Source organism: Crocodylus porosus, unplaced genomic scaffold (genome assembly GCF_001723895.1).
Source record: "Crocodylus porosus isolate Cpor-Errol unplaced genomic scaffold, CroPor_comp1, whole genome shotgun sequence".
Classification (NCBI taxonomy): Eukaryota; Metazoa; Chordata; order Crocodylia; family Crocodylidae; genus Crocodylus; species Crocodylus porosus.
The window spans coordinates 241,253-267,769 of NW_017728916.1; the positions used below are offsets into that span (position 1 = coordinate 241,253).

At 40.8% G+C, this 26,517-nt stretch overlaps 2 protein-coding genes across 5 annotated transcripts in view; one reads left to right on the forward strand and one right to left on the reverse strand.

Moving 5' to 3' along the window:
* ZC3H12B (zinc finger CCCH-type containing 12B) overlaps positions 1-22,990 on the forward strand; it is a 93,737-nt gene extending 70,747 nt beyond the window's left edge. For all 3 annotated transcript variants that reach the window (XM_019536191.1, XM_019536192.1, XM_019536193.1), the window contains 5 exons: positions 6,469-7,221; positions 14,792-14,931; positions 15,724-15,958; positions 16,044-16,150; positions 16,774-22,990. In XM_019536191.1, coding sequence (XP_019391736.1) covers positions 6,614-7,221; positions 14,792-14,931; positions 15,724-15,958; positions 16,044-16,150; positions 16,774-18,197 — 2,514 coding nt within the window. In that variant the 5' untranslated portion in view covers positions 6,469-6,613 and the 3' untranslated portion in view covers positions 18,198-22,990. The remainder of the gene's footprint in view (positions 1-6,468; positions 7,222-14,791; positions 14,932-15,723; positions 15,959-16,043; positions 16,151-16,773) is intronic.
* LAS1L (LAS1 like, ribosome biogenesis factor) overlaps positions 1-26,517 on the reverse strand; it is an 83,425-nt gene that overhangs the window by 1,159 nt on the left and 55,749 nt on the right. For both annotated transcript variants that reach the window (XM_019536194.1, XM_019536195.1), the window contains one exon: positions 25,626-25,771. In XM_019536194.1, the coding sequence (XP_019391739.1) occupies positions 25,681-25,771 (91 nt within the window). In that variant the 3' untranslated portion in view covers positions 25,626-25,680. The remainder of the gene's footprint in view (positions 1-25,625; positions 25,772-26,517) is intronic.

The following is a 26,517-nucleotide window of genomic DNA, read 5'->3' on the forward strand; positions in this document are numbered from 1 at the left end:
GAGGCTGGAAGAACAGGGAGGGGACCATGGAAGGGGACCCCTGCCAGGTCCCATCCCTTGCCTGCACCCCCTGCCCACTCCCCCAGCCCTGCCCCATTGCTGCCTCCCCGCCCTAGCTCCTGGCCCTTCAAAAAGAAAGCCTTCACTCACTAGCTGCTGCCAGGCAGGGGGCCAATCCCCACTGCCCTCCATGGCCCCATGCTGCATGGGGGGCTCTGCCACAAGCCCCTGATCCCTGCCTGCTCCCCCAGCCCACCTTCCCCCACCCCCATGGCTGACCCACCTGCCTCAGCTCTGGCCCTTTAAGAAAAAAATTAACCCCCCCCCCCAAAACTGCACTCACTGGCTGCTGCAGTGGCCTGGGGGCTTGTGCAGAGCCCCTCCACACAGCAGGGGGCAATGGCGATCGTCCCCCCCCAGTGGGCAGCAGTCGGTGAATGGGACCTTTTTTTTTTTCAAAAAGACCCGGGAGCTGGGGCGGGTGGGGCAGCCATTGACAGTGGACCGGAGATGGGGCCTGTGTTATTCAGGGATTTGGCCAATTCGGCAGCAGCCAAATCTCTGAATCAGATTCGGCTGAATCGATTCGGGACAGTGATTCAGATCACTGAATCTAATCACTGTCCCCCGAATGGGCCAAATCAGAATCCAAAGCAAATACTAGCTGCTTTGCACAGGCCTATTAATCGATCCATTCATTTCCTTGCATTTCTTCCAATATCACATACCAACCCTGAAGAAATGAAGTTATATTTCTTACATCTAAAAAAGCCTTTGACCATTTATCTGCAAAAATAGTGACCTTTAAGATCTCCTAGACTTTTTATCCCTCTTTGTAAGCGAATAAAAAATGTTGCAGTTTCCATGTACAGACTTGATAGCTTCTCCTTTACTGTGAACTAATTAAGACATCAGTGGCTTCCTTTGGACATGCTCTATCCTTGATTATATGTTAGGCAGCAGCTAGGAATTTCCATTCAGACCTTTCTAATGCATTCTGTCCTAATATAGGTGTCTGCTTCAGATGCCTCTTTCAGGATGGCAGTCCTCTAGACAGCATCAGAGTATCCACCCCAGATGTTGGGAATTCTGTACTTGAATATACATAGGCAAATGTATTTAAAGAAGAAAGAAAACTTAGTTTTGTGTTGTTACTTTTACAATAACAGGAATAACATTGAGATTCATAGAAGTTAGGGGCTGGAAGGGACCTCAGGTCCAGTTCCCTGCTCAAGGCAGGAAAGACTGCTGTGGTCAGATGACCCCAGCGAGGTGTGCATCCAGTCACCTTTTAAAAATCCCCAGGGAAGGTAACTGTTACCTCCCCTGTGAGGGGAGTCTGTCCCAGACTCTGGACACACAAGCGGTAAAGAAGTTTTTCCTAATGTCTAATCTGAAGTGATCCTCTATCAGTTTATGACCATTATTCCTAGTCTTCCCCTGAGGTGCCTTGGTGAACAGGTGTTCTCTTAGCCCCTCATGTTCACCCTTTGCATACTTAAGGGTGGCCACCAAGTCCCTCGTGAGTCTTCTCTTCACCAGGCTGAACGGTGCCATGCCCCTCAGACTCGTCTCATGTGGTCTGTTCTCCAGACCCTCCTTTGGATTCTTTCCAGCTGCGGCCTCGCCAATGCTGAGTAGAGCAGGAGGATGCCATCCTTAGTATTGCTTGTGATGCATCGGTTGTGCATGCCAGAGTGTTGTTCGCTTTGCCAGCGCTAGCATTGCACTGGTGTTGTCTCTGCGCATTCCTCTACCAACGCTCCTTTCCCTTTGGCTTCAGATTCTATTATGCTTTAAAGCAGGGGTGTCCCACCTTTTTGAACGTGGGGCCGGATCATGAACTTCTTATCACCCAATGGGCTGGTGAGCCATATTCAGAGACCTCACAGGAAGTGGTATCACATCAGGAAGTGATGTCACGTGACCTTCGACACCAGTGAAGTTGCAGGAAGTGACAGTGAAATGGGTCTAACCAGTTCAAAACTCTCCCTCTATAGCATCCACCTCTGCCACTGTTCGGGACGGGATACTGAGCTCCGCCACCGCCTCTGCTGGCCAGTGCCGACCCGGGCGGGCTTCTCCTGTCCCCAGCAGCACGTGGGAAGCCGGCTTCAGCTGCGGGCTGCTCCGGATGGGACAGACCCGCCTGGGTCGGCACCAGCCAACAGAAGTGACGGCAGAGCGTGTGCCGCTCGGGACTGACCAGTGCAGGTAGGGGGAAAGTGCAGCTGAGCCCCTCCTGCTCCAGCTGGGCTCATCCTGTCCCGAGCAGCACACAGCTACACCTCTTCCCACACGCATCACGTCGGCAACGTCAAGGTGACGCGATGTGTGTGGGAACCTTGTCCCTTCCTCAGCCCTTCAGCAGCCATTAGGGAGCTGCTGAGGGGCTGGGGAAGGGACAAGGGGTGGGAGCGAAAGTAAAGTGTTTACTTTCATGTCCCGTTGCAGCACCGTGGACCTCAGAAAATGGCTTGGCGGGCCGCATGGCGGCCCGCGGGCCATATGTTGGACAAGCCTGCTTTAAAGGATGGGTGATGGAAAAGAAACTGGAGCAGCATTTGGTTCTACTCTGCTCTTTTTACCCATTGTATGGTGTACAGGGAGAGGTAGAGCAGGTCCATGGGCCAAGTAGGTCCTGCTGTCAAAGCTTCTATACTTCTGCAGGTATGTTTGGTATATGTGCACCCCACAGTATGTATAAAGGGACACTGCCTTAAAGAACACCATTACTGTGTATGTCAGTAATTCTTTAAGAAATTTCCCAGGTAGCCACTTGCAGATTATCAGATCATTCTTTTGCCTTCTCTTAATCAAAGCAAAGTGAAATCTTTAAATTAATTTCCCTCCTTTCTTGGATCTTCCCTTATGCCCAAAGGACCTAACCTTATTTCAAAGATAATATCCCAAATTCTGATGCCTATTCCATCTGCTGTCTTCCCTGCCACACACTGGTTTGTGCAACTGAGCTCCTTTTGATCTGGAGTTCCAGTTAAATTCATTACCCATATAGGGGAAGAAGCCTGTGTATGTACAACCAGCTTCAAGAAGAGCCCTTATATTTTATTCTTCAGAACAAGAGTTTTATCCCTCTTCTGTATCTGAAGTCCCAAATGTACTTAAGTACTGTGCAAATAATGCGGATTATTTTATAAAAGGGACATCAGCAACTTTAACAAAAATCAAGTATGTGGCCTTACCACCTGCCCTTTAGTCTCCTGACTGATTTCGAAGGTTTTACAATCACTTTATGCTGTTTGATTTAAAAAACAACAACAAAAAACTTTCAGCAGAGGAGAGTAATTTCTTAGTAAGGGGGAATGATAAAAAAAATCTTTGGGATGATTGGGTACACAGTGTAATAGGAGTTGTGGTTAGTAAGTATTTATCAGAAGCAGACTTTAAAGCAGAGAAATGTAACTCAGAATTAATATGCATGAGATTTGACTGGGAAGTGAAAGGAAAAACTGTCTACTGTGTTTGTTCTTAATATTTAGTATAATGCTCTTACTTGCTATTTCAGTGAAGTGGAAGATGAATTTTCCAGTTAAACGTAATTCCTTTATTATACTAAATAGTATAGATTTATTTTGCAGCACTGTAGGTAATGCCCATCAGCTTTTCCATTATTATTCTCTTACTTTAAGTGTCTCTTGTATTTCATTCTTTACAACATTTTTAAGCACTATTTAGGCAGAAAATCTAGTTTAATGTACCTTTTTAAAGTTCAGAATAAACCAGCAGTTTCAGGCATTCTTGCTTCTAGGTTTGGTTTATTTATTTATTGTATTTATTTTCAAAGAAGAGACTTATACTCACTGTTAATCCACAGTTATCATCTCTGTGTAGTGGGGAAGTAACATCACTGTAATCCTGTTGAGGTAGATCACAGTAACAACACAAGCTCTCTCCTAAAGGGGTAGGAAGCAGCATTTTAAAGTGTCTGGATGTATGTGAACATGATTGAGGCCTCCCTAGATTAATAATTCACTTGCTTGAGCTGTTATGTTCCCTTGAGAAATGTTTCTTTAAGTGCCTACTCTCACCCTAAGGGGTGGTAGATACATGAAAGGGAATGAAGAAAGGAGCATGAAAGAGATGTAAATGTAGTTATTAATGTTTGTGACCAATTCCCTCTATTAGCCTTAGTCTCCTCTTGGTTTCTCAGCTGCCTCTGCTACAGCCTGCGGGCATCATATCTCAGTGGGCTATGACACCTTTGTCTGTCCACCTGCTCCACAGTTAAGGCCATGTCTACACTAAAGAGCTCTGCTTTCGTAGTCTGCTTTCCCAGTGAAAGTGCTTTTAATTTAGGCACGGATTATATTGGCAAAGTTGTCCTTTTAACCAGGACAGCCTATTCTACTACCACCCTCCTACATGATTGGCCTATAGTTAGGGACCTACCAAATTCACGGCTAAAGTGGGCTGCTCAGCAGCTCATTTAATCTTGCAGGTTCCCCCACTCCCCCATCCAGGTGACTGATTGGCTGAGGGTCCCCAGTAACCCTGCTGCTTGGTGCTGGCTGGCTGGGAGACAAAAATGGTGCCACGTTTAGAACCATGGTTTTTGCCTCCCTGCTGATCAAGAGCAAGGTGGGGGACAACCTACAAGATTAAAGGAGCTGGTGCGCAGCCCATTTCTGCTGTGAATTTGGTAGGCCCCTAACCATAGCACTAAAAGTGCAGTTCCACAGGCAGCACTGTACCTATAGTGTGCTGCTTCTGGCACAGGTGCATCAGTTGGGGACCAGCTGATTTATCTCCCCGGTTACCTGCAAGTATATTAGGTTTTGAACTTATCACGTGTGGACCACTAGGGATGCAAGGGTTCTTGGCAATCCCCATTCACAGACTAGCTTGACTGGCTGCTTCATGTTTCATTCAGATCTCTTGTTAGAACTACTGAAGCATTTTTTCTTTTGAAAGAAATGTGAGTTGTCAACAGGTTTTCCCTAGGCCCTTTGTCAAAATATTGTAATGTAATTTCTGGTTGCAGGATTTTTTAATAAGTTGTGGGCAGGGAACAAATTGCCCAGGATAATTTTAAATCTCTGTATGGACCTGTGCCTGCCTGCTAGCCTGTAGTAGCTTTAATAGAAGTCAGTTTTCTTGGTTATATGGTAGTAGAGCTTTGCAGGGAGAGACTGAGGAGGCTGAAGTTACAATTTGAATTCCACAGGGCTCCATCAAGTTATACCTGAGCTAAACGGTGCAGACACGGAGAGAGCTAATTGGCAAAAAGTGATGTGCCATTGAAATACTACTTTTCTTATTCCAAAAGCTGTTGTGACAGGCAGTTATGCAATGGTGAATTACCTTTGGTTGTGAATGCATTGTTTCATAGTTTCATAGTTTCTAGGGTCGGCAGGGACCTGAGTAGATCATCTAGTCCGCCCCCCTGCCATGGCAGGAAAGATTACTGGGGTCAAATGACCCCAGCAAGATGTTCATCTAACCTCCTCTTAAACACCCCCAGGGTAGGAGCCTGCACCACTTCTTTTGGAAGCTGGTTCCAGATCCTAGCCGCCCTGACCGTGAAGTAGCGCCTTCTGATATCTAGCCTAAACCTGCCCTCTGCCAGCTTGTGACCGTTATTCCTGGTCACTCCTGGCGGTGTTCGGGGGAACAGGGACTCCCCCAATGCCTGCTGATCCCCCCTGACTAGTTTATAACAGGCCACAAGATCCCCCCTCAGCCTTCTCTTTTGGAGGCTGAACAGGTTCAGGTCCCGTAGCCTCTCCTCATAGGGCCTGCCCTGTTGTCCCCTGATCATTCGGGTGGCCGCCTCTGGACCCTCTCCATGTTGTCCACATCCCTCTTGAAGTGCGGCGCCCAGAACTGGACGCAGTACTCCAGCTGCGGCCTGACCAGTGCCGCATAGAGGGGGAGGATCACCTCCTTGGACCTGCTCGAGATGCATCTGTGGATGCATGACAAGGTGCGGTTGGCCTTCCTGACTGCCTCCCCACACTGGCGGCCCATGTTCATCTTGGAGTCAACGAGGACCCCCAGATCCCTTTCCGCCTCCGTACTGACAAGAGGGGAGTTCCCCAACCTGTAGGGTATGGTGCTGGTTGTTCCTCCCGAGGTGCATCACCTTGCGCTTGTCTGTGTTGAAACCCATCCTATTCTTGTCCGCCCACCCTTGTAACCTGTCTAGGTCTGATTGTAGCCGGTTGCATCCTTCCAGTGTGCCCACGTCCCCCCACATCTTAGTGGGACATGTACATGTCATCACTGAGTTTTTATCTTTATGCACTTGTTGGGGGGAGGGATGATATTAAATGCATTGTGATTTAAAGGGATAACAAATGTACACATTTATTCTGATCAATTTAAACAGAAATCGAAATGGAGACTTCTGTTGGTAAACTAATACTTGAGCCAGGCCTTGTGCAGAATTTGACAAAAAACCCACAAACTAATCGTATGCATTTGTTTTGTTCTGCTTTGTTTTTTAAGGACTGCAGGTTGGTTTTATATATACTGGAACATCAAGCAAGATAAGTTAACTTAAGCCTCGTGTAAACAATGCATTTGAGTATGAATCCCAGGTAGCCTTGGAAGTGAAAGTAGTTCTGTTATCTCTGGCTGGAAGCTAAACGTGATGACGGCCTGGTCTATGGTGCAGAAGTTAAAAATGGAGAAGAGGCGCTCCAGAGAAGACAGGACTGCAGAACAGGATACCGGTGACTGCAGTGCTGAGTCTGAGGAATGGACGAGCTCAGAAAGCGAGCCTGAGCAACCACGCGTCAGGGGCAGCAGCAACACTCAGTGGAGAGAGAAGGAGACTTCCACTAAACCACACAGGCAGCTCTGCCGCTCCCCATGTCTTGATCGCCCAAGTTTCTCACAGAGCAGTATCCTACAAGACTTGAAGCTGGAAGAAACCAAAACAAACCTGGATAAGGAATACCAAGCTAAAATGGATTTTGCTTTAAAGCTCGGGTATGCTGGAGATCAGATTCAGGCTGTGTTGAATAAGTTGGGAGCAGATGCTCTCATCAATGACATTTTGGCAGAGCTTGTGAGACTTGGCAACAAGAGTGAGTCGGAGGGTCAAGGCAGTGCTAGCAGCAGCACTGGTACTCTAGTGCCAAGAGGTCCTTGTCCGAAGGAGATTGCAAGTCCTGAACTGTCGCTTGAAGATGAAGTGGTCGATAACAGTGACAACTTAAGACCAATTGTCGTTGACGGAAGTAATGTGGCTATGAGGTAGGCTTCAGCATTAGTGTCTCTTAAAGAATCAAACATTCTTATTTCTAAAACTCAACTTCAGCTGTTATCTTTTGAAATATATTCAAATTAAAGGTAAATGGTTCTGTTTAAATTTAAGTCTCTTGAGACCAAAAATCAACATTTTAAATATATTGATATTCTTTCTTTTTTGCAATTCATTGTCCAAAAGTAAGCCCTGTGATATGTAGACAATTGAGGCTGTCAGTTATATTCATTTTAAAAGAAGCACAATAGCCATGACACATAACTAACTCACCATGTGATTTTTTTTCCACTGAGAGAGGATCTGTCTGATTTTGGTCTTGTTAAACTCTTAAAAACGACAAAGTTCCTTAGCCAATCTTATAGTTTGCTTTTTGAACTGAATAATTTCAGAAAATTCAGTTTTCTTATAGAGCGCCTTTGTAAGTCTTGTATTTTAAAATGTATTATAAAAATCTAAAGGTACGTTTTTGATAAAGGTTTTTCTGCTTTTCAGTTGTTTGAAAGGATCCTCAGGATGAACTTACAAACATTCCCAAACATCACATCTTACCTACCACCTGTTTCCCTTCACACTTTCCTTTCTCACTATGGTGACATCTTCAAATTCAACTTGACTGCTATTAATAATGCAGAAGCTGGGAAAGAATACACCCCTGAGCTTCTTGCAGCACATTTCATAAGTGATATTGTCATGTTAGTTTGAGAAAGGAGATGCTCAGCAACAAAACAATGCAATAAGCTGCTATATATATACAATTTTTTAAGGTGCACAAAAGAAACAGGGTTTTTTTCAGTTTTCACTCTGACTTAGAGCTGTTGTGCAGAACCCTTTGTGGTCTGTGATTCTACTGCTTGGATATTTGACACAGAATTTAATCTGTTCCATTAATGATATGACCAAGATAAAAAAAAAGGGAAATTAATTATCACTGATGAACATTTTAACAGAAACATTTGGTGTTGTGCTTGTTCCACAATACAAAACTTCCTACTTTTTATGGGTGGTAGAAGTATCAGTTGTCTCATTGTTCTAGATATCTGGGGCCACTTTTCCAGTGTATTTATATATTAAGTACAACATTTTTACACAATAGGAAATATAGAGGGAAAAGTAAAAAATGGAATTTCTTATTGAAATATGTATTATATTCATTGTTACTTTTTTTTAAAGTTGCTTTTTTAAAGTATTTGAATATCCGGAATGATGCCAAAACTCAGAAGTGTTTTACTACAGGTAGTAAGTCTGTTTTACTGTGCAGCTAAGAGGCTGAACTAATGCGTGATCTGAAGTTTTATGTAATTCCAGTTTCTGGATAGCAGAAATACCTGTGAAAGGATACATCATGGTATTTCCAAAAAACTGCTCCTGGAGGAAGAGACAGCCTTGACAGTATAACTGTCTAGATATATTTGAGCTCAGTTATTGGGATTCATTGACATTGGTGTTAGTACCTGTTTAAATATAAAACAGATTATACCTGTTCTGTTTTCTTTGCAAATTCGCACCAATTATGTGTGCAGTGTGGATCCAGTTAGGTGGCTTAAATCCATAGTACAGATAATGGGGAAATAGCTGTTGTAATTTTGAGAGAGGAAATTTGTGAATGTAATCAGAAAAATTCAAGTGAAGAGTTGTTAACATCTTATGTAATTAAAACCTACTTTCTCCAAATGTATGTTTAAAAATTAGATGGCAGTGAATTAATGACACCAAGTTTGACAGTCAAGAAATGACAGATTAGGAAATAAATACAGGAGAGGGAACAGGAATACTTATCTTTGATTATAAAACAGTATTGAAGATCTGGAACAAATTTATGGAGGGAGTAGGATGACAGAAAGGAGTTCTTCCTCTCCAGTTACAGTGTGTTTTATGTGGAGTCATGTTGGCAGTTCCCAGGTTGCAGTGCAAAGTGGATCGTGTTTGGGTTTCCCCAGGTTTCTGGATTTAACTGGTTGCCATATAGGTCTGGGAAGGAATTGTTTCTCCTGCTGCTGCTACAGGTATCAGTGTTTTTTGTGCGTGTTTGAGCAAGGCAAACCTCCCTTGCTTTCACAGAGGCGCTGGGTGTTGGTTGCAGCCAGGGTTGGGGATTTTGACTGGGATGTGCCAGTGATTCACCTGGTGGTTCCTGGCTAGAGAGTCTTGCTCTTCCACTCAGGGTCACACCAATTGCCACATTTGGGATCAGGAAGGAATTTTACTCCACAGTTAGGTTTGTCATGGATTGGGGGAGGGGGAAGGGGGGTTCTTTCCTCTGCAATGAAGAACGTGGTCCTCTTCCTTGGATTTCTGAAGTGTATTGTAACAGATTACTTCCTGTCTTTGCAGTGGCATGTTGGGGTCTTCTTGATGTTTCACGGCATGAGGATTTGGTGGTTGCACATTAGGGTTGTACGTGCAGTTTTGTTTGGAATAGGCTGGATGCACACTTGCTTAGAATGGTTTTAAAAAGGGATGATTCTGCCTTGATGAGGGGTTGGACTAGATCGGGGGTGGCTAACCTGCAGTCCCAGTGCCACAGGCAGCCTCTGTGTGGCAGGCAGTAGATCAGGGAGGGGACAGGTAGCACAACAGCAGATAGGGCATGAAGCAGAACAAAGCAGCAAATCGGGTAGGGAGCATAGGGCTGAGAGTGGAAGTAAGAGAAGCAGATTGGGCAGGGGAAGGAGATTGGGGTGCCATTTGGAAAAGGATGCAAGGCTCGTTTTGTGGCAGAGCTGCCAAAAAGGTTGGTCCTACTGGGCTAGATGCTCTCCTGAGGTCCCGTCCAGCTCTTCTTTTTTGTGACTCTGATTCCAAGTTCACATTTCTAAATTCTCTCTAATTCAGCATTTTTTCACAGATTACACGTTGTAACTTTGGAGTGCATGTTGTTTGTTCATGCCAAAGATTGATATGAACCCAGTGGAAAAACTGATTCTAGCCTTGATACAGGGACCCTACAAAACTGCTTTGCCATAGATTTTGTATAAAAAGTCCACTTATTCTCTTTGTCTTCTTTTTCCCTCATACACTGTGCTCCTTGTAGGAGGCTGTTTGTACAGTGATATCTCGACCTTCCTTGATAGAATTTTAACCCTGCACCCAATAACATGCAGTCCCTGGGCTCACCTCCACATAATTTGCATACAGGATCCTGTACCTAACAAGTGCTTAGTATCTATGGGATAGATGAAATAAATCAAAGTTGTTTGAATATTTTGAAAGAATACAGTTTGAAATCTAAGAGGAAGTGTTATAAATACTGCTCCGGGCATTTGCACCTGGAAGTCTAGGTATGTGTTTACTTATATGAAGCGTAGCCTGGATAGAAACCAAAATGGAAAACTGACCCAGGCTGTTGTATTTTTGGCTGAACAATACTCACTTGCTTTGTACACCATAAAATACGAATTTGGGAAGTGGACATAAAAACAGTGTCATTAACAGCAAGCTTTATGTTTTGAATTGGGTACGTCTCTAATGAAGTTTCATATATGCAGAAAGGTTATTTGCTAGCTATGTAAGGCAATATTTCCTTGATACTCAGAAACTGAAGAAACTAGTAATGATAGCTGTGCAACAATCCGAGCAAATCCTAAAAGAACATCGATTCAATGACTGATTAAGTATTTTAGACTTTCGCTGCATGAGTGAGACTCATGCATTTGTTTGACTGTAAATAAAAGGTGCAGGTTGAATGGTTTACAGCTTTTAAAAGGCTGATGCAATTTGAAAACGTACTGCAATTGCTGACTTAGCATCCAAGTTGCCTTAACAGTTACAGTAGACCCCCAATTTATCCGATTCCGACTTATGCATCTCACATTTTTGCGATTTTTTTTTCCTTTTTATTAGGGTCCGGACTGGAAAATGTCCGAGATGCGTGTCATTCGCATATATGCAACTCTCGTGAGTGTTTGCGTATATATATGTACATATATACATGAACGCCTCACAAGATTTGCAGGCGGAATCACGCAGAGCTGTGCCACCACTGTGGTAGCAGCATCTCAAGATACATAGGCAAGATGCTAGATGCACCTCCTAAGGGTGATTCTGCTGAGAAAAGGGGAAAAAAAGCTGTGACTAAGGTATGTCTGGGATACGCAACCCCTCACTATTCTATTATTTCCTGTGGGGAACGTCTAATTCAACTTACACGAAATTCCCCCGGAGTGCAATACTTGCGTAAATTGTGGGTCTGCTGTACATACAGGTGCTATTTCTGATCTAGCACAGAATTTCACAGTAATCTAGAACAATAGTGTAGCAAAGAGATTGTATTCAGGTAGACAGCCACTACCTTTGCAGGTATAGCTGGTTAATATGACTTTTACTGTAAAATGCAGATTCACTGAAACCAAAACTTCCTTGTGGGAAGTTGCAAAAAGTAAGGAGTGTTTGGTTTGTCTTTTATTGAACCACTGTATAGCTGGGAGAAATGGTAGACAAGCTTTCAGGCACGACATGCTCTTCCTCCAGTCTGGGGAAAGAAGTAGTTACAGCCTAATCTAAATACCAAATAAAATTATTTTTATGTGTAAATGAAAATAGTTACCTAAAGAAGTTGAACGGGGCTTGAAACTTGGAGCAAAGAGAAATTACTGGAAGTAGCTAAAAAAACAGATAAAGGGCCATTGTAATAGGTAACCTAAATAAGTAAAAGAATGAGACCATTCATAGGGGAAGAGGGTTGTTACTACCTGTCGAGTACAGAGATTAGCAGAGAGAGCAGGTAAATTTAGTTGAGCCAGGAAACCATTATCTGTATTCAGCCCGTGGTGTTTAGTATCTGGTAAAGTTACAAATTTTTGTTTCCAGGCCCATCTTCTGAAGGTATGTTATAGATTACCCTTGAGTACAAGGACTGAGAAATGGAGTGGTTCTGCTGTGAAAGATTTCTCCCACTGGTGCTCCTGTCTTTCATCATTTTTCTGAGAGTTCATTTTGCAGCATAGTGGTTGCTGTTTGCACCCACGTAGTTTCCATGAGGGTGTGTCATGCACTGGATGAGGCATATCACATTCTGTGATAGATGTGTAGGATCGATTCTAGGACTTTCAATGGCTTCGTTGCAGGGTGTGTTGATTGTGGAAGTATGTTGACAGGTTTTGTATTTACTGTTTACACAGGGGCATGTTCACATTGGGAATATTTATCAAGGTTTTGTCCTTTCCAAGTATAGGCTGTGTGATGATCCTTTTTATTAGGGGGTATGTAACCGCCAGGGGTGTGTGGTCAGTGTTTTTTTTTTGTATGTTTTGGTATCGTAGTGGGTTTGTAGGGGGTATTGGGGTGGCTTGTTCCATGATGCAGTCTGTTTCTCTGCTGGAGTGCCCTAGCTGTGTAGAGACAGTTTTTAGATTTGAGGTGGTGCCACAAGTACTTTCAGCGATGATAGTGGCATTTGAAAGCCTGGCTGTAAACAGCTCTTCTGGTGTGTGTGGAATGATTACTAGTTTTGTGAAGGTAAGTGCTGGTTGGTGGTTTTTCTTATTTATAATAGTTTCTAGGGTGCCCTTTTTTTATGTGGAATGTGGTATCTAGAGCACTGACATTTGCGGAGAGGATTCCAGAGAGAATTTGATGGAATTTGGTGGTAGCTGAAGCTGGGGTAGAAGTCCAGGCGTTTAGCTGCGTTTAGTTCAGATGCTGAAAATATAATCTATGTATTGCAAATATAGTGCAGATTTAATGGTGCAGTTTTCTAAAATCTCCACTTCAGGGTGGCTTATGAAGTTGGTATATTGGGTAGGCCATCTTTGTGCCTGTCGTTGTACCCATAGTTTGAAGTGTAAGTTGTTGAAAGTAAGGTTGTGGATAAGAATGAAATGGATGATTTATGTGACAGATTCTGGTTGTAATCATGTAGTCCATGTTCTTGAAGATATTTTGGGCAGGCAGCAATGGCGTAGGATGTTGGTGTACGAGAGAATGTACATTATGGACTAGTGTCATCCACGGTTGCAAGTATGGTCTTCTCAGGGAGGTGATAAATATTCTGGGTCTTGTTGAGGAAGTCTGTTGTATGTTGCTGAAGACTTGTTTTTTGAGTGACAGGTGCTTTGAGGTTGGTTTATCTGAACCCTCTTAGTCCTTCAGTGAGAGTGCCATTTTGGTATCATAGGTTTGCCACAGTTACCTTGTTTGTGCATCTCATAGAGCATGTTAAATATTCCTGGGGTAGGAAAGTGAGGGGTGAATTTATTTATTTATGTATTTATTTATTTTTGAAACTAGTATAGAAAAGATTTGATGATGGTTTTGAATTTGAGGAGCAATATTGGTGTAGGGTCCTCCCTTAGTGGGAACTTCTAAGTTTTAACAAAATGTCACAAAGGTTTCTTGGTTCAGAGTGAGGACTTGGACTTGAACTTGGATCTCCTACATAACAATGCACACAGGTTCACTTTTCATAAGTGTAAAATGTAAAACTTCAGATTTGTTTTGATATGGAATGAATTTTTTCTTTTTTGCCTTTTATAACATTTTGAAATATTTACTATATTTACAGGCATTTGAGTTCATGACCTTTTGAATAGCTGAACTGCTGTATGGGTTCATAGGCAGTACTAATTACAACCTTTTTATTTGAAAAAAATATAGTCAGTCTTCACTCTAACCAAGTACCTAATAAGAATTCTGTGCTTGTGAATCATTTGCACATCCAGTAGGCAAAAAAAAAATCTCTGAATACCTTTAAAAATGCAAATATTAATAAATATAACTGAAGAAACTACTTTTCTGGCATGCAGAATTGCATGATTGAGTTCAAGATTTTCAAATTTAACTAAAATATTAGGGACTCAATTGCTGTAAATGTGTGCAGTCATAATTATCTTTCCACATTATCTGGTCTCTCTTCTACATAAAGCACACTTTAAAAGTGTTGATTTGTTTGGTGTAAAAACCTGTTTCATATATCAAGATTATTATTTATGAAGTGCAAATGATGCACTCGTACCTAGTGGCATAATACATTGGAAGATTCATGTTTGAGAACTTGATCAGTCATGTGTTGATATCAGTTTTGGACAGCACTTAAATACATGGTTTCAAGTTGAATACATTTTTAATTGACACTTACTTTAATGGAATTTAAGTGTGTTGCTGTGTTAAATAGGGCTGTCCTGATGTTGAAAGGCTTAGGACATTTTCCTAAAATGTTTTTAAGCCTTTATTCTACAGTTCACGCCATTGTCATAACAGCAGTACCTCTTTGTGTGCAGTGAATTGCATGATGGAAGTCTTCAATAGTTTCCATCAAAACGCACATTTCCCTAAACTTATGATGCCATTTTAAATAATGAGCCGTGTTTGCAAAATGTCTTAAATGTTTTATCTAAATTTGTCTGCTATTAAGTGAGACTTGGTTTCCAAAGAGAGAAGTAGCTTTGAATTCTGTCTTGAGATTTCAGTCTATGAAAAGAACCTTTTCATTTCTAAAATTTTCTAAAATTTTATTTTTTGTGAGCATGTATTTATAAAACACTTAAACTGAGAAGATGTTCTTCATTAGCTCTGAAAACTGCTGTAAACTATTCTGTAATGGGTTGGTTGTTGTTTTTTTTTCAGCCATGGGAACAAAGAAGGATTTTCCTGTCGAGGGATTCAGCTAGCTGTTGACTGGTTCCTGGAGAAAGGACACAAAGATATCACTGTATTTGTACCCGCATGGAGAAAAGAGCAATCTCGACCTGATGCACCAATTACAGGTATCATTTCCAGACTTATTTAACCCCTCGTCATGACATGAGTTAATCATTTACTGCAGCAAAATACTGTATTTACTTGGTTAAAAAAACCCAAGGGTATGACATTATCATCTTAAGCTCAGAGCAACAGTAACTTTGATGCAGTATAAGTTTAGTTAAATAGTATTTTACCTTTCATTACAAAAAATATTTGAAAGCACTTCCCACAATGTGTGTCAGCCTGAAAGGCCACTTGTTGAGCATTAATGTTTCCTCCCAGTGCCAAGCATTTTAGAAAAAAAAGAACAGATTCTTGGCCTTGTTCCAGCAGGTTTCTGCCAGTCCAGCAGCCAAGGATTTCTCCAACTGCAGGGAATCTTTGCATAACATGAAGTCAGCATGGAGTTTAGCCCAGAAAATTTGCATATGTTCCTGTAGTCTCAAATAGCAGGAAGAACATTATTATAATCACAACTGAATTTTAACAATAAATGCTTCAGAGAGAGGTATAAAAATTAACATATCTAGACAAGCACACAGTGCTTGCAATACAGAGGGGTGAGAGAGTGGTTGTGAAAGACTAATTACTGAATATTTGTAAAGTGCTTAGAAAACCTTGGGTGAAAAATGCCATATTAGTCTGTACGGATATACCTCTGGTCCCCATTATCACTGTATCTGAAGGAAAGCAGTTGTTCTCATTGCAGTCACATTTTCATCACAAAGGTTTTGTGTGGGGAAAGAAAAAATGTTAGTGAAAACTGAATGACTTCTTAACACAGCTATTTAAAACCCTTTACATTTGTATTGCAGATCAAGAAATTTTACGTAAATTGGAGAAAGAAAAAATTCTTGTCTTTACCCCATCTCGGAGAGTTCAGGGAAGAAGGGTGGTCTGCTATGATGATCGGTTCATTGTAAAACTAGCTTATGACTCGGATGGTATCATTGTGTCCAATGACAATTATCGGGACCTTCAGAATGAGAAGCCAGAGTGGAAAAAATTCATAGAGGAACGGCTGCTAATGTATTCCTTTGTGAATGACAAGTACGTTTTTTCCTTATAAGCATGGCATCTTATAATAAAAGCTCACAATGGAAAGTAGAATGTACATGTCTTTCTCTTGTTTCAGATTTATGCCTCCAGATGATCCTTTGGGACGTCATGGTCCAAGCCTTGAAAATTTCTTAAGAAAAAGGCCTGTTATTCCTGAACATAAGAAACAACCATGTCCATATGGTAGGTTTGCAATAGTCAGATTGTTATGAACAAAAAGAACCTGAGTAAACAATTTTAGTATCTTGTCATTAGACTTTATAAAGCCAAAACTGGCATGTTTTCTGGTTAGCATCCAGATTCCATGCTTGTTTTTATTCCTAGTTTAACACCTATATACCTTTTTAAAAACAAAAACTGGAAGTGAATTAGGGATAAGCAAATACTTTAAAACATTCAGATGTTTGGCTTTTCTGTGGGTTCAAATTCCTCATGGATATTGGCCCACAGAAAAGTTACAATTTTTAGTTTCCTCTCGAGGAGGAAGGCTTGTGCTCTGTAAGCTCTGATACAGATTTTATTTATTTATTTTTGCTGCCTTGTATACTACTGAACATATTACTAGAGCAACAGGAAAAACACTGTCATTTATAGCTGAGATGTGCTGACATAGCTGTGTGTAGGAGGCCTACCCAGTGACCGCCATAGAGTTAAAAAGGAGTTGTGTAGGTTCTTTTTTCATAAGCATTTGATTTGACCTAAAAATAGTTAAGGATTATACAATATTGAACACTTGAACCTTTCTTTAGGCCATGTAATGCAGTTTCTTGTGTCGTCAACTGTTTTGGGGTATATCTCCTCTGCAGGCAAAAAATGCACCTATGGACACAAATGTAAATACTACCATCCAGAACGGGCAAATCAGCCCCAAAGGTCAGTGGCAGATGAGCTTCGAATAAGTGCCAAACTGTCTGCTGTGAAAACCATGAGTGAGGGAGCTTTGGCCAAATGTGGCATGGGGTCATCCACATCCAAAGGAGAAATCAGTTGTGAAGTGAAACGCATTGCACCAAAACGCCAGTCGGATCCAAGCATTAGATCGGTGGCTGTGGAACCTGAGGAAAAGCTCTCAGTAGCTCGAAAGTCTGAAGCCAGCTCCGTTCCTTCTCTTGTTTCTGCATTAAGTGTACCAACAATTCCTCCGTCAAAAAGCCATGCTGCCGGTGCGCTTAATACTCGTTCTGCAAGCAGCCCTGTGCCAGGTTCATCACAATTCACTCATCAAAAGTCTTCGCTAGAGCATATGTCCAGTGTACAGTATCCTCCTATACTGGTCACCAATAGCCATGGTGCTTCTGTTAACTATACAGACCAGTATCCCAAATATGAGTCTTTGGGCGACCATGGCTATTATTCCATGCTCAGTGATTTCTCCAACTTGAGCATAAGCAGTATGCATAACACTGACTACTATGGGGTAGATACAGACCAAGGGATGTATGCTAGAAACTCAAGCCTCTGTCCTGACAGTCGTTTAAGCCATACAAGTAATGATTCTTATTCCTCTTACAATGACTTGTATCTGGGAGTAGCAGATACCAGTCCAGAAGACAACATGAAGGTCCATAGGCTTTCATCACAAAATCGTCTTCAGCCTTTTACCCATGGTTACCACGAAGCCTTAACTAGAGTTCAGAGTTATGGAACCGAAGAACCCAAACTACCATCTCGCAAACAGTCTGTTTCCCACTTGGGACTACACGTCCAGCATCCAGTTGTTGGAGCACGGTCCAGTTGTCCAGGAGACTACCCTGTGCCTCAGAATATGCATCCATCAGCCACTGCACAGCCAAGCCGTGCCTTGGTTATGACAAGAATGGACAGTATTTCTGACTCGCGGCTTTATGAAAGTAACCCTACGCGCCAGAGGCGACCGCCCCTCTGTCGAGAGCAGCATGCTAGTTGGGATCCATTACCATGTGCAACAGATGCTTATTCTTACCAGTCTTATTCACTGAGTAATAACCTTATGCAACCATGTTATGAACCAGTAATGGTAAGAAGCATGCCTGAAAAGATGGAGCAACTATGGAGGCATCCTTGGGTTGGGGTATGTGGTGAGCCACGGGAACAGCATATCATCCCAGAACATCAGTATCAGACGTACAAGAATCTCTGCAATATTTTCCCTGCAAACGTAGTTCTCTCAGTAATGGAGAAAAATCCTCACATGACAGACGCACAGCAGCTGGCAGCCATGATTGTGGCCAAACTCAGAGCTGGGCGTTAAAGCATTAAAAACCCTTGTGGGACCTAAGAAGATAATGTTGAACCTGCCAGGGACATGATCTGGAGGAAAATGTGAATCGAGGCACTGGGTAAATAAATTGTAAATATTTTCTAATTCTGTGATATACAATTCTGTACATTGTTGTACCAGTCATTCAGTATATTCTAAGGCACCTATAGAAGAGCAGATTGTATTGTAAATATAATGAATATTTTAGGATTTTAAATATAGGGATTTTTAAAAGTATTTTACAGGAAGTGCATACCTTATTGCATGGATATACTACTTAACTAAGAACTACAATGTCACATTTTTAGTGTCTCAAAGCTGTTCATACAAAATTATTGTTAGCAATTATATTGCATGTATGGATGTATAGTTTCAGTCTGATAAATATATAATTGACCTTTCAAAATAAGCTCTATACATTCCTGGATCATCTCTTAAGATTTTGGCTGACCTTTGACACTGCAGTTCTTAGTGTCAAATAATTTTGAAAAATGCTTGCCAACAATTTAAATAATCCACAATTTGTAAAAAACAAAACAACCCCCCCCCAAACTAATTTATCCCCTTACACATCAACACAGTTGATATTTCTTAGCTTTTAGATCTGTCTGATGAGGACTCAGTTCTACACAGCTCTAAGCTCCAGCACCCCAAAGCAGGACTGAGCCCTATTTAGTAAATTAAAAACACATTAAAGTGTAGCTTCCCTCTTCACAATTACAGATGAATTGTATTTTAAATGACCAGCATCCTGGATGGCTATAAATAAAAGTGAAATGTATATGGACTGCCATTCTCCTTATGAACTATGCATTACTTAACCTCAAGTGCAGGGGAAGGTAATGGATGGCAATGTGGGAATGTGCTGTTTAGCAGAAACTACAACATTTTGCGGTCAGGGCTGGTACTGGGAAGGTTAAAATAACACTCCAAAAAGACGGATACATTTTTCAAAGGGGAAGGAGGCCAATTCTGAACAGGGATGCTACAGTTTTGGCTTACTGTAACCTGGCCTAATTTTGCACTTCAGATCCACGCAAAGGTGTGCATTTGCCTCTTGAAGGCTTTTAGAGCTCTTATTTTGACAGGCAAGAAGAAAAAGTTTGTGGCATTGTTTGCGCAACTAGTATTTTGCTCAGGGGTGGGAACCTTTGTAGCTAAATGTCTCCAGAAGAGGCGTTTATTGGTTTTTTTAAGCTGCACTGACTGGACGCCCTTTTTGAATCCAATGTATATTTCAGCATTTTGAACCATTTCTAACTCGATATGTCTCGAGCTAGGACTTGTTGACTTCTACTGTAGTTTTTTTCATGAAAGTTGAGAAGGCCTGGTTTATGGCCTTTTGTTTCTTCATGAGAAGGTGTGACACTGCCTAAATGTTTCTTACTGTGAAACACACAGAACGTGAGGCTGCAGTCAGGGTTGTTTCTGGCGTTTTGATAATGGCTTGCATGCTGCTTTTTGGTTGTTTGTCTGAGGAACAAAATTATATCACTTCTTTCACTTGTGTTACTGTAGTAGTTGCATCTTGTGGGCTATTTATCATGTGCAAAATGTGTTCATGTCAGACAATAAAACGGTTACAGGTGCAAACAACAAATGTACTAGTATGTTTGATATTCACATCATTTCACACATGATAAATATACTAGTGTTCACACAGGTACCTCTCAGATTACTTACATATTAAATAATGACCATGTCATTATGTATTTAAATGAGTTCACTTGAAGATTATGTTGTCTTCATATCTAGAGTCTCCATATCTAGAGTGTTTAAAAATAACTAAGTTTTAATTAGTTACATCATTGCTGTTAATAAAAAAAACCAAAAAACTAATCTTTAGAAACAACGCATAATTTAAAATATTTTTAATTTTTGACCAACTTTCAGAGCAATTTTTATTAACCAGCATTTTATATTTTTACTTTCCAATTAGTTTGTATTATCTTCTCTTGTATGGGAAAAGCAGCTGAGAGCAATGCCTCAAATAACCAGAAATGACCTTTTGTTTGTTGATACAAATTGTATCTCTTTTTCTTGATTGTATAAAAAACTGTACAAAAACCATCTCTAGATTAACTTCAATATTGCATTTTCACCACAACGTTTGTGACACTGTGTGTCACAGGGAAGTAGCCCATGGGTAATTATGGATCTTTTTATTTAAAATGGGCACTTGTAGTTTATAGACAAACAAGGACAACTTTTCAAAAACCACTTTATTACAGTGTGCACAGATATTGTGTGTACACTTAAAAGCATTATATTATATAAAGTTATCTTTAATCTATTTATTAAACAGATGCATTATTGCAGTGGAATTTTATGTAAAAATTGGTGTTAATGAATCAGCTGCATGTGTTTATAAATATAGCGATAATATAATTGCTGTAGAACCTGTTTTGTCCTTCACAGGTAAATCATAAACATGATTTAGGTTTAAAAGAGGCTTTTGTGCACTCACCTTTTCCATCTTGCATGGAATTAAATATCTGTATGTAGAAAAGTGTTCCTTTTTTCTCTAACTATACAAACTCTTGCAAAGGGTTTGGTAGATGTCTTTCAGTGTGTACTTTATTTGTAACACTGAGCAGAGGTTACTGCATGAGGTTTGGGATGGTTGACGGAGATGCTCTATTTCATAGAAACTGTCCAGTCATTCTTTTTCTGACTTTATCATCTTGACAGTAAATTCAATAGCCTTTAGAAAAGGATGGGAGTAATACAGCATACCCTTTCTCTAAGGCACTCCTCTCAAGCCAAGTTTTTTCCAAGATAAGCCAAGGACATTTATAGTGTTTGGCAGGACAGAAAGGATGATGAAGCCTTGCAGAAATGGTCTGTTGAATTTCTACTTAAACTTTTTTAAAAGTGGCTTCATGTCTCTTGTTCAGCCAATTTACCTTGGATCATTCTGCCATCCATGTCTCTGTTTTAAGATATCTTTACAAGTCAATTCAAAATACTGACATTCATTAACTTTCAGCACTTAAGCTTAGATTTCTTCTAACATAGAAGAATTGATCTTAAGAAACACATGGTGAGCATAATTGTCTGTACTGTAAATATAAGACTTTGTAGAAATGCTCTTTTTGAGAGCACACTATTTAAATATTTTTAAAAGATTAACAAAACAGTTCCAGAATCTATATTTTAATAAAACCCATGAGACTAAGAGTCCAAGATAAGGAACTGCAGAAAAGAGGGGAGGGGAATGAAAGCCTTACCTACTGATGTCAATGGAAGTTAAGTCATTGACTCTGGTGGGGCCAGGACTTCAGCCCAGGGCCCCCAGTTTGCTGATCTTTATCTTCCTCAACTATTTTATGTAATCTGTCATGGAAGAGCACATAACCTTCAGCTGTAGGCAAGTGTTATGATTTGAAACAAACCAAATATATTTCTGGGATGTTATCCTAAATTATTTATGCTTTTGTAAATAGCACATGTTGTATTAGTTTGTGGATAGAGGTTGCTTGACTACTGTAAGTCCTGTTGGTCTATTGAGCTACAGTAGTTTGCTTTATTCATTTGTAGAATTAAACGTTACTGTTTAATTGTTGTAAAATTTTATAAAATCTCTTTGGGTTTTTTGGTTGACCCAAATATAATGTAAGTCTCAATGACAAAAGAGTGACAATGGATGTTAAACCAGTATGTGGTGTTTTGTAAATCACTGTAATAAGTGTGCAGTGCTCTACCTGATGCTGCATGTAATGCATTCACTAGCATGGGTGTACGTGCTTAGCTTTTTGTAAAATTGTTTAATTTAACTGTTTTTAAAACAGAAGGTCTCTGCAAGAGGTCAGAAGAACAAACAAACTAAAGCAAACTCATTAAAATCACCAAAGTTTCTCTAACGTTTTTTAAAGCTAGTTTGCCTCTGAAACTGTGAACCTTTGCCTTTTTGGAGTTCTTCAGCGATTTAAAAATCCAAATAGTCACAGCGTAAAAGAAACTGCCTACAGGAGCCTATTCTTACAAGGTTACTAAAATGGAATAAACAGGCATGGAGCAGATGGTAACACTTATGCTGGTGTCTACCTCTTGCTGCCATAACACTGTCATGACAGGCTGTGACTCGCTTTTACTTTACAATATCCGGATAAACAGGAGTAGATCAGTAAAGCATTTCTCATTTCTCATGGGGACCACAGTGGTTTTAGTGAGAATCTCGTTCTCCAGGATTCAAGTATCCGGCCCCCCCCCCCCGTTTTGATATGCCAAAATGACTACCTGAAGCGCGAGTGCTGCAGCCTTACTACCTGTTCTCATTTTTCAGAACATTACGTGTCTCACCTTTTGCGCTTGAAACTTTCACCACGTGACAACATCTCTTGTATAGGGCTTCTTCTTGTCAAGACTGGTGTGTGTATGCCTGTGTTCATACAAAGCCCCACAATACTTCAAGACAAAAGAAAGTTAAGTGCACTATCAGTCACTTAGACATCTTGCTAAGCTCTCCCTCTTGATTTAGTTAGCCTCAAAGGAAGTAGGCTTATATCCTGTAACTGAGCCCTGCTGTAGTGCATTGGGTGCAAAGATAACCCAGGGGTAGGAAAGGGGAAGCCCCATGCTGCTGTTGATGTACTTAGAGACATTAATTGTATTCAAAGGAACATGTGAAAGATTATTATAGGGGTTTTTTGTTTTTTTTTTATAATGACCGATTCTCCTTTCCCCCAGTTATGTACAACAGGTTTGCACAGGTGTTTGTATGTTCTGGACATTTAATGTTATGCTTTAAATATGGATGTACTCAATAAAATTATGAAGTTTCACTGCATTGTTTCTAGCTCGTTACTTCAAAGAACACTGTCCAAACAAAATCTTAAACCCCAAGTATTTTTATTTCCAAGTGTCCAGTCCCTACAAGCACATAGAATGTCTTGTACCAATGTTACTTATTTAGTTCAATGGACTATGGTGTAAAGGCACTTATTTGCGTAAGTGTACAAAGACTCTCCAAAAGGATCTGTATTTCTTCAAGATTTAACTATTTTATGGGGTTGAAATTCACTATTCTTCTAAATTCTGATGTCAGTTGTTTGTTTAAAAAAAGGAGATTCCTCCTGGTATTTCAACAGCATGATTAGCTTTAGGAGAAATGCAGTACCTCCATAGGCTAATTGCTTTGTGTGTAACATTAAGACATCCCTTCAAATAAAAAGAAACACACAGCTAATATTTAGCCCTGCCAGATGGTAGAACTTATGTCAGTGAATGGAATCTCCCCAAATGGAGGCAGAAAACTGTAGAATTTGCAAAATGTAGTACACGAGGAGTTAAAAAAACAAATTCATACTAAGCTGCAAAAACCTTAATGTTTTATAAAATGCTTTGCAAACCAGTGTGGCGTCACTGTTTGCTATGGCAGAGTCAGTGTTAATGTTAGAATTTTTTTAATAACTCACATAATAGTAAATTAAACCATCCATTAAGAATAATCTCTAAACACAGTGAAACTTTGCTGCCCCAGAGACCGTGCTTCTATTAAAAAAAAAATAAAACCAGTGGCACCTCTGTCAGTCTAGCATAGAAACTTAGTTTAACACAGTTCAGGGTTGTGTCCATAAAGGTAGGTACCACAACAGGCACACACGTACACGAAGTATTCTGCCAGTAGTTCACATCATGCTGACTCAGATTGCAAATGAATTATTTGACAGCTTTAATTAACCCATTAATTGATACACTAATAGATTGTGAAGCCAGACTGGGTTTGTCAGGGAGCCAGAGATGTATCTCAGGGATACACTGCTGATTCAGCGCTGCAATAAGGAAAACTAGTTTCTCCTCCTTTCAATGGGCCGGTCATGTGAGCTACTTCCCATTTCTATTTTATATTTAGAACTGGGGTTTTTAATCCTATTTCCATTGTTCCTCAATTTAGAAAGGAAATGAAGTGATAAGGATTTGTTCTTCATAAACACCTGCATGTCCAGCCTGTTTTCTGGCCTGTTTTCCCATCTGCTTTTAGCATTGGGGAATTTAGTCCCTAATTCACATTGGCTGACGCCCCTGTTTTTAGTGAAATAACGTCAAGGCTGCACGCAGCCTTATAAAGTTCTCTGCCGTCTGGCTGAGGCAATAGGCACCGCACCATCACAGGACAGGGGTGTGCGAGAAAAGTGCAGGGCAGAGAACTAAATAAACCCTTGTCATCCAAAGATACGTGAAAGGATCCTGTTCTGAAATGGACTTAAATCTTAGGAGATTAGCTCTCTATTTGAAAGTTACTTACCCAACCTGCTGTTAATGTTCCTATACTATACACACCTGTTTCTATAAAACAGGTAACCTGGAATGTGAATGAGAAGGACGGCTTTAAGACAAAGCTTTGCTTCAAAAGTGCTAGCTGCACTTGTGCATTAGTCTTAACAAATCCATATGCTCAAACTCCTAATAAGTGCTTGCGTTACACAATATAAATCCCTATTTTTGCATGAGGTTATCGTAAAAGCCAGCCAGTGCTTCCTAGTAGATAACTTTTTTTTCCTCATTTGAAAACACGAAGTACAAATCCAGGCAGAGGCCAAATTTCAGTCAGTGAGGCATCAGATACATTATTGCATGAATTGTACAAGCCTGGTGCCTTCACTGAAGATCACGGCACAGACTTCCACTGACCCCACACCAGAAGCATGACTGGACCCTGGTAAGCAGAAAACTTTAATTAAAAGCAGTAAGCTAAACCCCTCTGCACTGCCTTACATAGCAGGTTCTTTTGGGACTATTACAGAATGTCATTCCACAGTTACCATGAGAAAAAAGGAAATTTCTGGGATTTTTATGCAGATGCCCAACCAGAATTAGGAGAGTTGACCATAGGGCACTGGCAGATGCATGCTGGGATTTCATAGATATTAGGGCTGGAAGGGACCTTGGAAGATCATCGACTTCAGCCCCCTGCCCCAGGATGAGTGCCTTAAATTTACCCTTTATATTGAGTCCGACTTAATATAAATTTGCTTTTTCTGAGAAGAAATACAGACCAATACATTACTAAGTGATATGATAAACCAGAGCATAAGTTTCACTTAAAAAGAAAAATCTCAAGTTTGTACTGGTATCTTTTTTTCTTAAGCCTCCTTGCATACAAAAGGGAAAAAACAAGTTCCAGGGAAAGGATTTGCTTTTAACTGGGTGACAGTTTATTTGGGGGTGGGGAGGAAGAGTGGGGGGAAAAAAGTGAAGGGTTTCACTGTGTATTGGCACTAAGCAATGTCGTAAATTTATTCCACAAAAATCCGAGCAAAAAAATTAATCTTTCTGGTTAAACATACTGGAGTTACTAGGCTTGTAACGACTTAGAAAAGTAGCTATACATGGACAAGAGCAGTCTTATGAATTCTCCCCTCAGGAATTTGTTTTCCACCAAAATTGACTGCAGCCCCTGGCTGAGGGCGCTATTTGGTTCTTGTTTGCCACTTATCTTGCCTGACGCTGGAAGCAAGGAGGGACTGTTGGGCTAGAAGAGCTGAAGGCCACTTTTTATTCTATGGAGATCACTCTGGGTCCATAATAATCCTTCGGTCACTGGTGTATTCAGTTCTGAGGAGCTGCAGAAAGAAAAGCCAAGCAATTAATAAGCACTGTTGATTTTTTTTTTAAAGTAAATAAGAACAACGTGACTTTGAAAGCATTTCTAACTTTGTTAATGAGCCCAAGAGAAATCAGGCTTGAGGTACCATGTGGCAAAGCACCCATTTCTTTTTTTAACTGGGAAGATAGAGCAGGTCAAGTGTCAGTCATTTCTCAGTCCCAGTTCAGCTCTCACGTTGCTTTTTCCCTGGTCCAGGGTACAAGAATGCTTTGTTTAAGGAAGTTGTTTTGTGCTGGGCCACTTGAAATATAGAAGCAGCTCATTTCCTGGGAACAAGCATGGAGAATGCTTTTTGTTGCAAAAATCATCCTGTGGTCAGGTTCAACCCTGTTAAAAATGTCTGGGGAAAACAGCTGGGGGGCATGAGCAAACCACATTTTTCCCCACCCAGTTACAACATGGAAGTAGCGCTAGAAAGCATTAAGACACTGCTGTGTGGTAAGCAGATTGTTTAATGCTTGGCTTTTGTTTGTTGTTCAGGAGTGGTGAAAATAACCCCAGTTTAAGTTCAACAGGAAAGAACAGTAATAGATCACTGCAAATCTGGTCCTTGGAGAGGGAAGGAAAACCTGTTGTGTCATTTGCAGGCATTTTCTGTTCTCTTTGTGCTTGAGGATCATTCAACTCTGGTGCCAGCCCATTGTTCTCCCGAGTAAGTGTCTGTTCTTTGCCTGCTCACTCTGCGAGCCCAACGCGGAGGTA